This window comes from Artibeus jamaicensis, unplaced genomic scaffold, assembly GCF_021234435.1.
Source record: "Artibeus jamaicensis isolate MK-2021 breed Jamaican fruit bat unplaced genomic scaffold, CSHL_Jam_final contig_484, whole genome shotgun sequence".
NCBI lineage: Eukaryota > Metazoa > Chordata > Mammalia > Chiroptera > Phyllostomidae > Artibeus > Artibeus jamaicensis.
The window spans coordinates 983,606-999,251 of NW_026521859.1; the positions used below are offsets into that span (position 1 = coordinate 983,606).

The following is a 15,646-nucleotide window of genomic DNA, read 5'->3' on the forward strand; positions in this document are numbered from 1 at the left end:
TGCATAATCCAAACAAATAACAGATTGTTTTTTGTCATTATCCCCTATTCTTACTTAAAAATACTGTGTCACTTTCAGCAAATTATGACTTTGCAAATCATTTCCTAAACAATAATAAGAATGGTTGGGTTAGAGAGCTATAACTTTTTTCACCTCTGTAAATTTACTTTGAAAAGATAAAAGATAGGATTATTAAGGAAGAGCTCAATTATTATAAATATCTACTATTCTAAACACTGCAAAAATAATTAAACAAAAAAACAGGAGAAAATCAAATTTTAATACATGTACATGGAGAATTCCAAAGCATAAAAATTCCAAAGACATTGAGCTAAAATGAGCTCAATACATCACTTTGGTTTTTTCACACTTTATTTTTTTTAATGTAATCTTTATTAAGAATGTTTGGATTAGAGAGCTATAGTTTTCTTTGGAAAATGAACACTTCATGTACTTCCTTCATGGGCAGGGAAGAGAATAAAATCTTTCTCCTTTCCGCAGCCTGTGCAATTCCTGGAGCTCTGCTGGCGGGGATGGTAAATGTCAGGTTGCTGCCTCTGAACCCTGCACTCTCCATCTGACATCTTTTGGGAGATAGAAGAAGCATATGCCAATAGGCAAGAGTTATTGACTATACAGAATGTACTCTTCATGAAATGAATGAAGAAATAAAGTGAGTCATAGAGAATATATTTTTATTTGCCCTTTTGGATTTCTTTTATTAAATATTCCAAAAAGTTGATCAGGTTATAGTATATTATAATATTTGATATACACAATGAAAAATTATCATTATGTTAGAATATGATTTTTTTTGAAAAGCTTTTTGTCATAATACTATTAGAACAATGTCCCATTATATAATCAATCATTTTATCTACTTCTAGTAAAGGGAATCTTCCTATAATGCTCTCATTTGATATTCATTCAGCTACTAGATGTACTTAGAATGCATTTTTTTCTTTTAAATAAGTAACAGCGACTCTCTAATCTTTACATTCTCTACCCTTTGGGCCTCCCCTCAAATGTCTGAAATGTAGAACAAGTTAAAAGTAATAATATACTTTAACTTGTTCTTGACACAGTTGGAATGCAAAATTGTGTAAAGTATATATTGTGAGAATATAGAATACATATGACATAAATTCAAATAAATAATTCTTTTGATCACCACAAAGTTTATTTTTCCTATTTTATCATTAACATATTAAAATATAAGCAAAACAACATTTTATTTGAAAAATTGTGGTCATGTTTCTGAGAAGCATATATAGAATTGTAACATTATACATAATGAGATAAGCAAAAAGGTAGACTGAAACCTTGCATAAAGCTGCCCACATTGTCAATGCATTAGGGCCCTTGAGTAGTTGAAGAATACCATTTTGTAACTGGAATTCCCTAATAAGCAAACTGCAGGTGCATAATTCAAATATCACATTTGAGTAACGTATTTAGGGCAAGATGAACTTAGATCTTCAGAAAGTGAAAGATAATATTGAATGCTATTCTTATCTCAGTAAAAAGAAATCATTTAAGTGTATTTTAAACAATGCATTTTACCTGAAACATGGCAGGCATCTTCCATTCTTCTCCATATCTGTTTACATCCATCCTCACCACTCAGGCATTGCTCTCTTAAATATGTGCATTCATTTTCTGAGGACAGCCCCATAGCTTGAATAGCAACAGTAACAGAACAAAAACAATTTTGCAGTATGACAGTATTACAGTCATTTACCTCAAATCTAAGTTATTAATAATAATAAGCATCATTATAGAAAATAAAATGTGACAAGATCATTACAAGACTGGAATGGATCTTAACCTCCCCTGGAGCTTTAGATTTAAATATCTTCTCCATGAAAAAAGATGCTCAATATTGCTAGCTATCAGAGAGATGCAAATTAAAACCACAATGAGATGCCACTTTATACCGGTCAGAATGGCTATCATAAACAAAGCAACAAACAACAAATATTGGAGAGGTAGTAGGTAAAAGGGGTTCCTAGTTCATTGTTGGTATGATTGTAGACTGGTACAACCACTATGGAAAAAAGTATGGAATTTTCTAAGAAACTAAAAATGGATCTGCCTTTTGATCCAGCAATTCCACTGCAGGGATTATATCCTAAGAACCCTAAAATACCAATCAAAAAGTACCTATGCACCCCAATGTTAATAGCAGCACAATTTACAATAGCCAAGAGATGGAAGCAACCTAGGTGTCCGTCAGTAAATGAATGTATCAAAAAATTATGGTGCATATACACAATGGAATTCTATGCAGCAGAAAGAAAGAAGGAACTACTACCCTTTGCAGAAATATGGATGGAACTGGAAAGCATTATGCTGAGTAAAATAAGCCAGGCACTGAAAGACAAATACCATATGATCTCACCTTTAACAGTATGATAAACAACAAAACAAACAAGCAAGCAAAATAAAAATACAGACACTAAAATAGAGAACGGGGTGACAGTGACCAGAGGGGAGAGGGGAGGGAATTTCAGGGGGCAAAGGGGAAGCATTTACAGGAACTAGTACAAAGGACACACGGAAAACAACTAAGAGGGGTGGAAATGGGAGGGAGGTGGGGATCATGGGGTGGGGTGGGCTGGGATGGGAGCGAAAGACAGAAGACTGTACTTGAACAATAATTAAATTAAAAAAATAAAGAAAGAATAATCTATGTTGTTGCAAAGGGTAGTAGCTCCTTCTTTCTTTCTGCATAGAAATTCCATTGTGCTGCATAGAATTCCATTTCTTGCTGCATAGAATTCCATTGTGTAAATGTACCATAGTTTTTTGATCCATTCACTTACTGATGGGTACCTAGGTTGCTTCCAACTCTTGGCTATTGTAAATTGTGCTGCTATGAACATTGGTGTGCATAGGTTCTTTTTGACTGGCGTTTTAGGGTTCTTAGGAGATACTCCTAACAGTGGAATTGCTGGGTCAAAAGCCCAGCGTGAAGGGAGCTGGAAAGCACTATGCTGAGTGAAATAAGCCAGATGGTGAAAGACAAATACCATATGATCTCACCTTTAACAACAAACAAACCTAAACAACAAAACAAACAAACAAGCAAAATATGACCAAAGACACTGAAATACAGAACAGGCTGACAGGGACCAGAAGGGAGAGGGGAGAGAATTTCAGGGGGAAAGGGGAAGGATTCACAGGAACAAGTATAAAGAACACATGGACAAAAACTAAGGTGGGGGCGGGGGGGAATGGGAGGGAGGTGGGGAACACTGTGGGGGGGCTGGGATGGGAGTATAAGACAAAAAACTGTACCTGAACAATAATTAAATAAATGTTAAAAAATAAAAAATAAATAAAAATAAAAATTAAAAAGAATAATCTGCATATGTTCTCTTTTTACTTACTGTCTATTTATTTCTCAATTTATAATTTATTTTTATGACTATTACTCCATTGAAACTGCTATTTAAACTACACTAATTATTTTCATAACATCAAATTTACTAGTTTTAAGACTTTACGTTGCCTACTTTTGTCATTGGGCATTTTGTTATCATTTTGTTCTTCAAACTCACCTTCCCTTTGGTGACACTCTCCTCTAGTTCTCTTGATATTTATTGATTTGACATATTCTGACCAGAATTTCCCCAGGATCCTCTTACTCTTCTGTTAATGTATATTTTTAGCTTAGGTCCTGTCCTCACACTTTTCCCAATCTCATTGTACACATTATCTGTGGATAATTCCACGTTCTCTCATGGTTCAACTAACACCTCTAGACTGATGATTCTCAAATGTATAATTCATTGCCTTATTTTCTAGTATTCCAGTTTTAGATGCTAACTGTTATCCCCATGTAAGTGTTCCCAACACACTTCCAGACTCTAATATCTTTAATATTGTCCTCATAGATATACTCCCTGATGGACCACCCTACTTCCTCAGCAATTCTACTATTCACCTGGGTGCCCAAATTAGAAAACTTGCACTTGTGGTAGACTCCTTTTTACCCTGAATGTCACTCTTCCATATCCATTCTTATATATTTCATTGACTCTCATTTAGAATATTTGACCAACTCATTAGTTAATCAGTCTATCTCCAGTTTTATCTATTCAGAAAGATTCTTTACATGCCCTAAGCTGTCTAACACAATGTCCAGGTGCTGTCATTTCTCTGCTTTATCCTTTGGATAGTCCCTCATACATGACTCACAGGCTTCATCATGTGCAGTCTGGAGGTCCTCAAGCATTTGTGGTTTCCAACTGCTCCAGGCTGTCTTGTATCTCCAAGCCATTTGCTGTATAGTCATTGGCAGGCTCTCCTCCCCTCACTCTGGAATAACCCTTTTTTTGTCCTTTAATATTCAACAAAATAATTACCTCTTTTATGGAATCTTTCCCTTAATTCAATACCCCCCTTTCCACATCCAAATTGAAGGGCAGGGAAGGGCTCTTTCTTTTTTTTTTCCTCCTCTCTCTCTCTTCTTTATTCTTGTTCAAGAACAGTTGTCTACATCTTTCCCCCACCACTTCCCCTCTTCCCAAACATTTCTATCTCCCACTTTTGATCCTGCCCTATTTTTAAATTTTAAATTTTACTTTTTTCTTCTGTTAGCCTGGTTTTCATCCCTCAGTCTTATTATTTCTTCTCCCTCTATCCTCTCAAAATCATTTTTCTTTCCTTTAGACATCTCATAACTTTTTTTCTTTGTTTCCCCTTCTTATTCCCTTTTTACCTGTATTAATCTTTGCCAATTTGTTGTTGATATTGCTGTGGTGGAGGTTTTACTTCAATTGTGCTCCTATTTTTTCACTATTTAAAAAATCTTTTTAAACTTCATAATCTATTTCTCTCATTCCTTATTCAATTTTGCCCACTTCCATCCTTATTAAATTTACAATGTAAATTTTATTTTCTTTCATTCTTCACCTTGTTACTATTTCCTACTTCTATTTCTCTACCCTCTCAAACTCACTTTTTTCTGTTAGTCATCTAATATTCATTTTTTCTTTGTTAATATAGCATTAATCTCTTTCTACCTTTATTAATATTTGCTTATTTGTTGTTGATAGTGTGGTTGTGGGTAGGGGATATTTTTATAGGTATAAGTTTTGTTTCCTCAGTTGTTTTGTTTTGTTCTGGTAACACCTGCACAATAGCATACAATATGGTGGGTGGTATAACTCTTAGCCAGACAGCCAAAGGAAGGACCCACCAAAGAATGACCCAATTATAACCAAAATCTAATTACAATAAGAGAGCCCACATGAATAGTATAAATGGCATCCCAAGAACATCCAGCTCAGGAAATCAAGGAGACTGCACCACTGAGTCCCACAGGTCTCCTACCACTGAAGGCAACCACACAAAGACAGGGAGTAAAAAGTAGATCAGTCTAATATGCAGAAACAAACAAGAATAGTCACCTAAAGTGAGGGGACAAAGAAACAACCCCCAAATGAAAGGAACGGTGGAATTCTTAGAAAGAGTTCTAAATGAAATGGAGGCAAGCAATCTATCATATACAATGTTCAAAATGGTTATAAGAATGTTCAGGAGCTTAGTGAGAACTACAAAAAACTCTTTGGAAACTACAAGTAACTTATTGGGAACTATATCAACATGAAAAATGACATAGAAACCATGAATAAAAATCATGAGGAAATGAGGAATACAATATCTGAAATAAATAATACACTAGCAGAAATTAAAAGTAGGCTAGATGAAGTAGAGGATCGAATCAGCAAGTTGGAGGACAAGGTAGAAAAAAATTCCCACACAGAGTAATGAAACAAAAAAAGACTCAGAAAAAACAAAGATGGTTTAAGGGTTTTGCAGAACATGAAACATGATATTCATATTATAGGGACACCAGAAGGAGAAGAAAAGGAACAATGGATAGAAAACCTGTTTGAAAAAGTAATGACAGAAAAATTCCCTAACATGGTAAGGGAAAAAGTCACACAAATCTAGGAATTACAAAAAGTCCCAGTGAAGATGAATCCACAAAGGCCCACTCCAGGACACACCATAATTAAATTGGCAAAATTTAATGACAAAGAGAGAATCTTAAATGCAGCAAGGGAGAAATGCTAGTAATATACTAGGGGTTCCAATAAGGCTATTAGCTAATTTCTCAACAGAAATACTACAAGCCAGAAAGGAATGGTACAAAATATTACAAGTAATGAAAAGCAAAGGCCAGCAACCAAGACTACTCTATCCAGCAAGGCTCTCAGTTAAAAGGGAAGATGAAATAAGGAGCTTCCCTGACAAAAAAAAAAAAAAAAAAGAAGAGGACAAAGAAGGTCACTAGATAATATGTAAGGGAGTATCCCAAAGAGAGAATATAACCCTTGTAAACACATCTGCACCCAAGATAGGAGTACCTAAATACATCAGGAAAATCTTGGAAGCCTTCAAGAAATATGTCAACAGCAACACAGTCATCACAGGGGATTTTAAATCCCCACTGTCAACAATGGATAGATCCTCCAAACAAAAACTCAGTAAGAATATTATGGCATCGAAAGACACTCTAGATCAAATTGATTTAATTGATACATACATAACATTCACCCCAAAGAAGCAAAATACACATTCTTTTCAAACATTCTTGGAACATTTAAAAAGATATACCACATGACAGGATATAAAACAAACCTCAACAAATCAAAGAGAATTGAAATCATATCAGGCATCTTCTCAGATCATAATGGCTTATAACTAGAAACCATCCTCAAGGAAAAATCTAAAAAACATTCATTCAAATACATGGAGACTGAATAACATGCTATTAAACAATGAATGGGTTAACAATGGGATCAAAAAAGAAACAAAAAAGGATCTAGTACCAAATGAAAATTAACACACAACAACCCAAAACCTTTGGGACACAGTGAAGGCAGTTCTGAAAGGGAAGTTCATAGCAATATATGCCTATCTAAAGAAGATAGAAAAATCTCAAATAAATAACCTAACCATATGTAACAAGAACTAGAAGAACAACAATAATCAAAGCCCACAGAAAGTAGAAGAAATAAAATAATCAAGATCAGAGCAGAAATAAATGATATAGAAATGAAAAAAAAATCAAAAGATCAATGAATCCAGGAGCAGTTCTTTGAAAAGATAAATAAAACTGACACCCATTTAACCAGTCTCATCAAGCAGAAGAGAGACAGGATTCAAATAAATAAAATCAGAAATGAAAGTGGAGCAGTTACAATAGAATAACACAGAAATACAAAGAATTTTAAGAAATATCTATGAACAACTATACACAAAGTAATTAGACAACCTGGGAAAAACAGACAAATTTTTAGAAACATACAATTTTCCAAAACTGAATCAGAAAGAAGCAGAAAGCCTGAACACACCAATAACAACTATTGAAATTAAAGCAGTAATAAAAAATGTATGGCACACAAAAGCCCTGGATTAGATGGCTTCACAGGCCAATTTTATCAAACATTCTGAGAAGAACTAACCCCTATTTTTACAATTTCAAAAATTCTAGAAGAGGGTGGACTCCCAAACTTTATTTACAAGGCCAGTATAGTCCTAACTCCAAAACCAGGTAAAGACACAACAAAGAAAGAAAACTACAGGCCAATATCTCTGGTGAACATAGATGCTAAAATCCTCAAAAAAATATTGACACTCTGGATTCACCAATACATTTTAAAACATCATACACCATGATCAAGTGGGGTGCATCACAGGTATGCAAGGATGGTACAATATTCACAAATCAATAAACATAATACATCACATAAACAAAATGAAGGATAAAATTACATGATCATATCAATAGATGCTGGAAAAGCATTTGACAAGATCCAGCACCCATTCATGATAAAAACTCTCAGCAAAGTGCGAATAGAGAGAACATACCTCAACATAATATAGGCCATCTACAAGAAACCTACAGCCAACATCCTACTCAATGGTCAAAATCTAAAAGCTTCCCCTTAAGGTCAGGAACAAGACAAGGGTGTCTGCTTTCATTACTCTCATTCAACATACTACTGGAAGTTCTAGCCACAACAATTAGACCATAAAAAGAAATAAATGCATCAAAATTGGAAAAGAGGAAGCAAAACTGTCACTATTTGCATACAATATGATAGTATACATAGAAAATCCTATAGTCTCCACGAAAAAACTATTCAACCTCACAAGTGAATTTAGCAAAATAGAGGAATACAAAGTCAATATGCAGAAACTAAAGACATTTTGATACACTAACAATGAAATATCAGAAACAAAAACTAGAAAATAAACCCTCATTTTCTATAGCAACAAGAAAAACATAGTACCTGGGAATAAACTTAATTAACCAAGGAAATAAAAGAACTGTACTTGGAAAACTATAGAACACTGAAGAAAGAAATTGAGGAAGATACAAATAAATGGAAGCATAGACAGTGTTTATGGATTGGAAGAATTAACATCATGAAAATGTCCATATTAGCCAAAGCAATCTATAGATTCAATGCAGTTCCCATTAAAATATCAGTGTCATGTTTCACAGATTTAGAAAAAAATATTTTGAAATTTACATGGAACTGCAAAATACCCAAATAGCCTCAGCAATCTTGAGAAAGAAGAAAATAGAAGGAATCACAATTCCTGATATCAGGCTATACTACAAGGCCACTGTAATCAAAATAGTCTGGTACTGGCATAAGAACAGACACATAGATCAATGGAACAGAATAGAGAGCATAGCAATAAACCCATATCTCTACGGTCAATTAATACTTGACAAAGGGGGAAGAATCATAAAATAGAGTAAAAATAGTCTCTTCAACAAATGATATTAGGCGATCTGGACAGCTACATGCAAAAAAGAAAAAGAAAGAAACTAGATCATCAAGATACACCATATGTCAGAGTAAACTCAAAAGTAACAGAAAACTTGAATGTAAGTCATGACACCATAAAAGCCCTAGAGGAAAACATAGCCAGTAAAATTTCAGATATCCCAAGTAGCAATATTTTTGCCAAAATAATACTAGGACAAGGAAAAAAAAACAAACGAAATTACATGAAATTAATTTTTTTCTGCATAGCTAAAGTAACCATCATCAAAATGAAAAGGGAACCGACTGTATGGAAGAACATATTTGCCAATAATATATTAGGTAAGGGTGTGAGCTCCAAAATATGTAAAGAACTCATTCAACTCAACACCAAGAAGACCAACAATTCAAGTAAAAAATGGCCAAAAGACCTGAATAGACAATTCTCCAAGGAAGACATACAAATATCTCATAGACATATGAAAAGATGCACATCACTAGCCATCAGAAAGATGCAAATTAAAACCACAGGAGATATCACCTCACACCTCTCAGAATGGCCATCATTAATAAACCAACAAACAACAGGTGCTGGTGAGGATGTGGAGAAAAGGAAACCCTAGTGCACTGTTATTGGGAATGCAGACTGGTGCAGCCACTGTAGAAAACAGTATAGAGTTTCCTCAAAAAAATAAAAATAGAACTGTCTTTTGACCCACCAATTCCACTGCTGGGAATATACCCTAAGAATTCTGAAACAACAATGCAAAAGAACTTGTGCATCCCTATATTGTGCTCTGCTATTAAAAAGAGCAGAGCTATTTTCAATAACCAAGTACTGAAAACAGCCTGAGTGCCCATCAGCAAATGAGTGGATCAGAAAAATATGATACATTTACACAATGGAATGCTACACAGCACAAAGAAAGAAAGATACCCTACTTTTCACAACAGCATGGATTAAACTGAAGAATATTATGCTAAGTGAAATAAGCCAGTGGGTGAAAGACAAATACTATATGATGTTACCTCTAAGAGAAACCTAATGAACAAAAATAAACTAACAAACAAAATAGAACCAGAGACATGAAAACATGGAACAGATTGACAGTGATAAGAGGGCAGGGGGCCAGGGATAATGGAAAGGGAAGGGACTAGTCAAAGAATATGTGTGAAGGACCCATGGACATGAACAATGGTGAGGGGATTGACTGTAGAAGTGGGGGCTGGCTGGGCAGAAGAGGGATAATGAAGAAAATGGGACAACTGTAATAGAATGACAATAAATAATTTTTAAATAAAATAAATAAGATGGAGATTATTGCATATTATATTGACTCTCTTAAAATGTAAAAGGCTCATCAAAACCTTAACCACTGTTTTAGTAACTCACTATGTCCCCCATTTCTTTGGACTTTCCCACATCACAAGGCCTATTTAGATAATGTTAAAAAATATTTTCAAGAATGAACTATGGTATGTATTGGTTAAAATAATAAAAAAGTACAATTTTGAACCTATGATTTTTGGAGATTATTTCTCTCCTTCATGTAATTCAGTGTCAAGGTTAATCTATAAATAAAAGTCAAAATCAAGAGGCCATCATTGTCTTTTCAACTTGGGCCATAATGATATTGTAATATATTTTGGATGTTCAGGTAGCAATATTGATTTGGATCATATATTGCTACCTGATCTATAGAAGTTAAACTCTCCTATATTTCCCTTTATAATAAGTATAAATAGTACATTATTATCATTAGAAATAAATACAAGAAGCACCCAACGAGGAACACGCCAAGGCACATCATAATTACATTAGCCAAGATTAAAATGGAGAGAATCCTAGAAGCAGCAAGAGATAAAGAGACACTAACCTACAAAGGAGTTCCCATCAGACTGTCAGCTGATTTCTCAAAAAAAGACCTTCCAGGCAAGAAGGGGCTGGAAAGAAGTATTCCAAGTCATGAAAGGCAAGGACCTACATCCAAGATTGCTCTATCCAGAAGAGCTTTCATTTATAATGGAAGGGCAAATAAAGTGCTTCTCAGATAAGGTCAAGTTCAAGGAGTTCATCATCACCAAGCCCTTATTTTATGAAATGTTAAAGGGGCTTATCTAAGAAAAAGAAGATAAAAAACATGTATAGTAAAATGACAGAAAACTCATTGTCATTTTACCATACACATTTTACAACCACACCTAAAACAAAAACAGAAACAAACTAAACAAGCAACTAGAACAGGAACAGAACCATAGAAATGGAGATCACATGGAGGGTTAGCAACAGGGGAGTGGGAGAAGGAGAAGGGGGGAGAAGGTACAGAAAATAAGTAGCATAGGCGCTAGGTAGAAAATAGGGGGAGGGCAAGAATAGTATGGGAAATGTAGAAGCTGAAGAACTTATGACACATGGACATGAACTAAAGGGGGGGAATGTGGGTGGGAGAGGGTGTGCAGGGTAGAGGGGAATGAAGGGGGAAATGGGACAACTGTAATAGTATAATCAATAAGATATATTTTAAAAAGAAAGTAAGAAATATAAGAAGCACAATATTGGAACATTGAATAACTATTAATTAAACCAAAAAAACCCTGAAATATAAAAAATTCCTTCCCTTTTTGCCTTAATTTCTTTCACTTGATTTATTTTAACTGTCCTTTTGTGTTCAACATAATCTGAAATAACCTTTGTTTTCTTGCCCACAATTATGTTCTTATTCACCAATATTTATTAGCATAGAGTAAGAGAAAAATATACTGGCTTTGGTTTAATGAGTGGATTATTAATATTCAGCTATAATCATAAATATCCCTATTTTCTTAATTCAATTTACAGATTCTACTAAATGCTGAAGAAAATATAATAGCTTCTCCAGTAACACATATGTCAAATAGATCTCACGAATTCTACCTGAGTTGGAATTCTTTTTTACCAGCATCTTACAGTATACTTACACTCCCCAATATAAGAGGGATATGTCCACACTTTATCTCAAGGTCACAAAAACTGACTGAAACGTAAAGTATTTGCTTTGCTGTTGTTTTATTCTACTGACTAACTCCTACCTTTTAAACATTAACACCATAAAATTAGGAGAACTGAATGGTTTAAATTAATCTCATTTTTATTTAACTTCAAATAAAAATAGATAATAATTTGACATTTGACATCTTATAATTTGTAAGTACGTACTAGAATATTTCATTTCTAAAAAGGTTGGAGTATATATGTGAGTTCCATAAAACCTAATAAATAACTCAAAGTAATTGTATTATTCTATCTGATCAAACAGAGGCAACCCAAGTAATAAATGTAATTCTTACATTATGCAATTTCTGTAGTTGTAAATAAATAAAAATAAGTGTACATTTTTTTTGCAAAAGTAATAAACTATGTTAAAATATAAAATTGTAATTGACACTTTATATTATAATCCCTATTAGCTAATTGACAGTTCGGTTGGACAGGAAAGCATTATGGAGAATCGGTGTTATGCATTCAGGGAAACCTGAAGCACAATTCACTTACCCAGGAAAATGAAGACGATCATGCTGTACGACTTGGGCTGTTCTCCTGAAAGAAAGGCAGCTGTATTCTCTCCAACCACCTTCTTAACAGTAATTGTGCAGAATAAGCCCTCAGCTTCTGCCCTTGCTTCCTAAAAGCATTACTGATTCAAGTCATCTTCCTATGTCACCATTTCCTCACCAATCTTTTCTGAGCTGCAAACTTTCCTAATTATGTCCAAATTCAATTATTTTGTTCTGTGTGTGCTGATCTCAAATATTACACTTCCAAAAAAGCCCACAAGCTAGATACTAAAAGTGATACATAGCCTGCACTTCCATGGAAAAGCCCCCCCTGCACAGCTAGAATACTAAACAGTGTAAAAGACTGCCAATGATAACCCAAAATTTTCCTAGACACTTGAGCTTGCTTAGTTTCCACTTTATTAATTAGCCTCAGTAAGGTAATTTTGTGTCTTTTGAGGATATAAAAAAGGAGATAAAGCATCAGAGCTTCCCCAGAAGATGTATGGAGAATTCCAGACCTACTAGTTTGAAACTAGTGTACTTTATCTTGCCAAGTTAGATCTCTAACATGTCCCACAAAACCTAGGATGCTTAAGAGGTGTGCTGCTCCAGCTACCATTTCTCAAAGCCTCCAAACACAGTGAGCATGATGTGGAAATTCTGTTTCCCTGAGAATGTAATCTTCCACATGTGCTCATCACTTGACAACTATTTTTCTCTTAGCTTCGATGAGAAGCATTGCTATTGTCTAGAAGAATATTTATGCCCACCAGAAATTCATATGTTAACATTCTAAACCCAAACGATGACAGGATGAGTAGGCAGCAAGTTTGGGAGATGCTCAAGTTGTGAGTATGAAACCCTCATGAATTGGGTTAGTGCCTTGAAAAGAGGCTCCAGAGAGATTCCTTGTTCCTTCCTTCCACCTTGTGAGGACACAGTGAGAAGGTGCCAGCTGTGAACCTGTAAGAGCACCCTCATGAGAACAATGACTATGCAGGTGCCATGATACTGAACTTCAGTTTCCAGAACCATGAGAACTAAATTTCCATTGTTTTATATGCCTCCCAGTCTATAATATATTGTTATAGCAAATATGTGGTGTCTGGGCTAGATAGGAATTATTTATCTCATCCTTTGATTGTGTTCTTCCCCACAAGAACCCAGAACACATCCTCTCCTATGAGGTATCATGAGACTTCCACTTTTAAGCCCCCTGAGACCTTTCTGTAATGGATGCTTAGAAATATAAAATGCAGGCTGGACAAAAAATCAGGAAAAAATAGGTGTAGATAACCAACTATTGATATGGGAGGAAGCATTTGCATATATACAGTTATACAATGAAAGCATTATTGATTGCAATTGTACATCTTATTTTACACTAGGAGATAAGTTATAGTTTGTCTTCAGAATGCATGGTGAATAAACACAGTCTCTGCAGCCAAAAAAACTGAAGTTGTAATGCTGTTTTTCTCTACAAATGTAGGCAAATGACTTTACATAGGAAGTTACATCAAAATTTACTCCTCTGTAAAAATGAGCTAATTGTATTCTTATAAATATTAAGTACATAGGTAGGATTTATATCACAGAGAACAGTGAGTACCAGTCATATTGTACCCAATCACTTAATTATTATTTAACAAAATAATTATAATGTCATAAAATTAATCAGTTGTTTCCTTTTACAGGCACTGAGTCACAAACTTGTATTATTTTTACAAAGATAATTGTTCTTTTTGATATAAGCCAACTAAAAACAGCTTAAGCCAGAGAGGATTTCGGTGGCTCTGTTGCTTCACAAACTGGTCCCCAAACATCAATGGCAAGGGGAGATCTAAAGGAAGCAGGCCACTCCAGACTGATAGGTGATGGATTTAATAGGCAAGGGAACTTACCTGTGATGACGCTTGTCTTGGGTAACTGAAAGATTAGTAGATCTCTGCATCCGTCTGCCAGAATTGTCAAAGTTTATATAAAAGCCTTTACTGGGTTCAGTCACATATTCAGTCCAGATGGTCTCAACAATACATTATTCTCTTGTGGTTATGTCCTTGAAATAGCTTCCTCTGTGGGAACTGTGAACAGAACTCGCATTCCAGGGACAGGGGAAGGGCTGAGGAGCCTGCAGTTGCCGAGTTCAGCCTGAGGGTCAATGGGCAGTCACGTCCTCTTCTTGACCTCCTCCAACAGGCTCCCATAGTTGAAGAGTACAGGTGTAGAACTGATTTCAGGCATGTTTTAAACCTTGTCTTTTGGGCCTGAGGGTGTTTTCCTCGTCTTGTCTCTGAGCTGCTTTCTTCTTCATTAGCTTCACTCTCAGGCAGCTTTTTTCCTTCAGGAGGAAAACAGTTTTCAAGTCCTGGGGATGCATTCTTTTCTCTTAGAAGGCAGTGTTGGAAGTGTGAGTCTTTCCTTATTAAAATTCCAGAATTGACTTGCCTGAGTTCTACATGTGTCTTGTGCCCATCATTTTCACCAGTCAAAAATGATCCCACTTGCTGTCCAGCATCACAGGTGGAGGTAGAGGCGGCCCTATTCCAGCCACAGGTACTGTTGGGAGAGGAGTACATCACCGAGGACAATCACTGTATTAAAAGAACTCCATGAAAGGATCCTGGGAAGAAGAAAAAGCAAACATACTCAGCAAAGCATGTAAATGGTGAATTTATGTAGAGCTACCACAAGCTAAATAAACCAATGAAACAAAGGAAAAGAATACCAACCAAAATACAATGTCCTGTTCAAGGGAGGTTTTATAACTATGACTTTCTAGAGTAATACCCAGGCCTGAACGTACGACCCTGAGTGAGTGAGGCTGATCTTCACCACACGGGTACAGCTGCTGAGGTCTATCACACAGGTGTAGAAAGCACCTGTTCCGTGGTCCTGTATCTGCTTATCCCAAGATAATTATCAGCTGTATCACCACCTAAATCAGGGGACTTTGGTGTCTCGGTGTGCCAGCAGCGCCTTTTCTCCATCTTGCCATGACTGTTTCAAAGGTCCAATTTTAAAACGATTGCAAAGGGCACTAACCATATTGAAATATATTTATCAAAATATTTTTAAAACAAATTTGTGAGAAAGTAATATATATGCTACTTTACTACAGGTGTAAATGTCAAGATCTTGATGGGTCCAAATAATACTATGGTGATGACAAAAATGCTAATGTGGGATAATTTCCATAAATGTCGTATCATAAAAAACATCTGTAATTTCTATTGGTGACAATGATAGTGCAAGAAGTAGTGAATATCAATCGGAGTTTAGTAAAACAGTACATAATTTTTCCCCAGGAAAAT

General features: G+C 35.3%; 1 protein-coding gene across 1 annotated transcript in view; it reads right to left on the minus strand.

Moving 5' to 3' along the window:
- Positions 1–14,282, minus strand: part of GFRAL (GDNF family receptor alpha like) — a 77,340-nt gene extending 63,058 nt beyond the window's left edge. Inside the window, exons 1-3 of the mRNA XM_037152081.2 lie at positions 14,237–14,282; positions 12,331–12,375; positions 1,564–1,677 (exon numbers count right to left, since the gene is read on the minus strand). Of these exons, the coding sequence (XP_037007976.2) occupies positions 1,564–1,677; positions 12,331–12,352 (136 nt within the window). The 5' untranslated portion in view covers positions 12,353–12,375; positions 14,237–14,282. The remainder of the gene's footprint in view (positions 1–1,563; positions 1,678–12,330; positions 12,376–14,236) is intronic.
- Between the last annotated feature and the right edge of the window lie 1,364 nt (positions 14,283–15,646).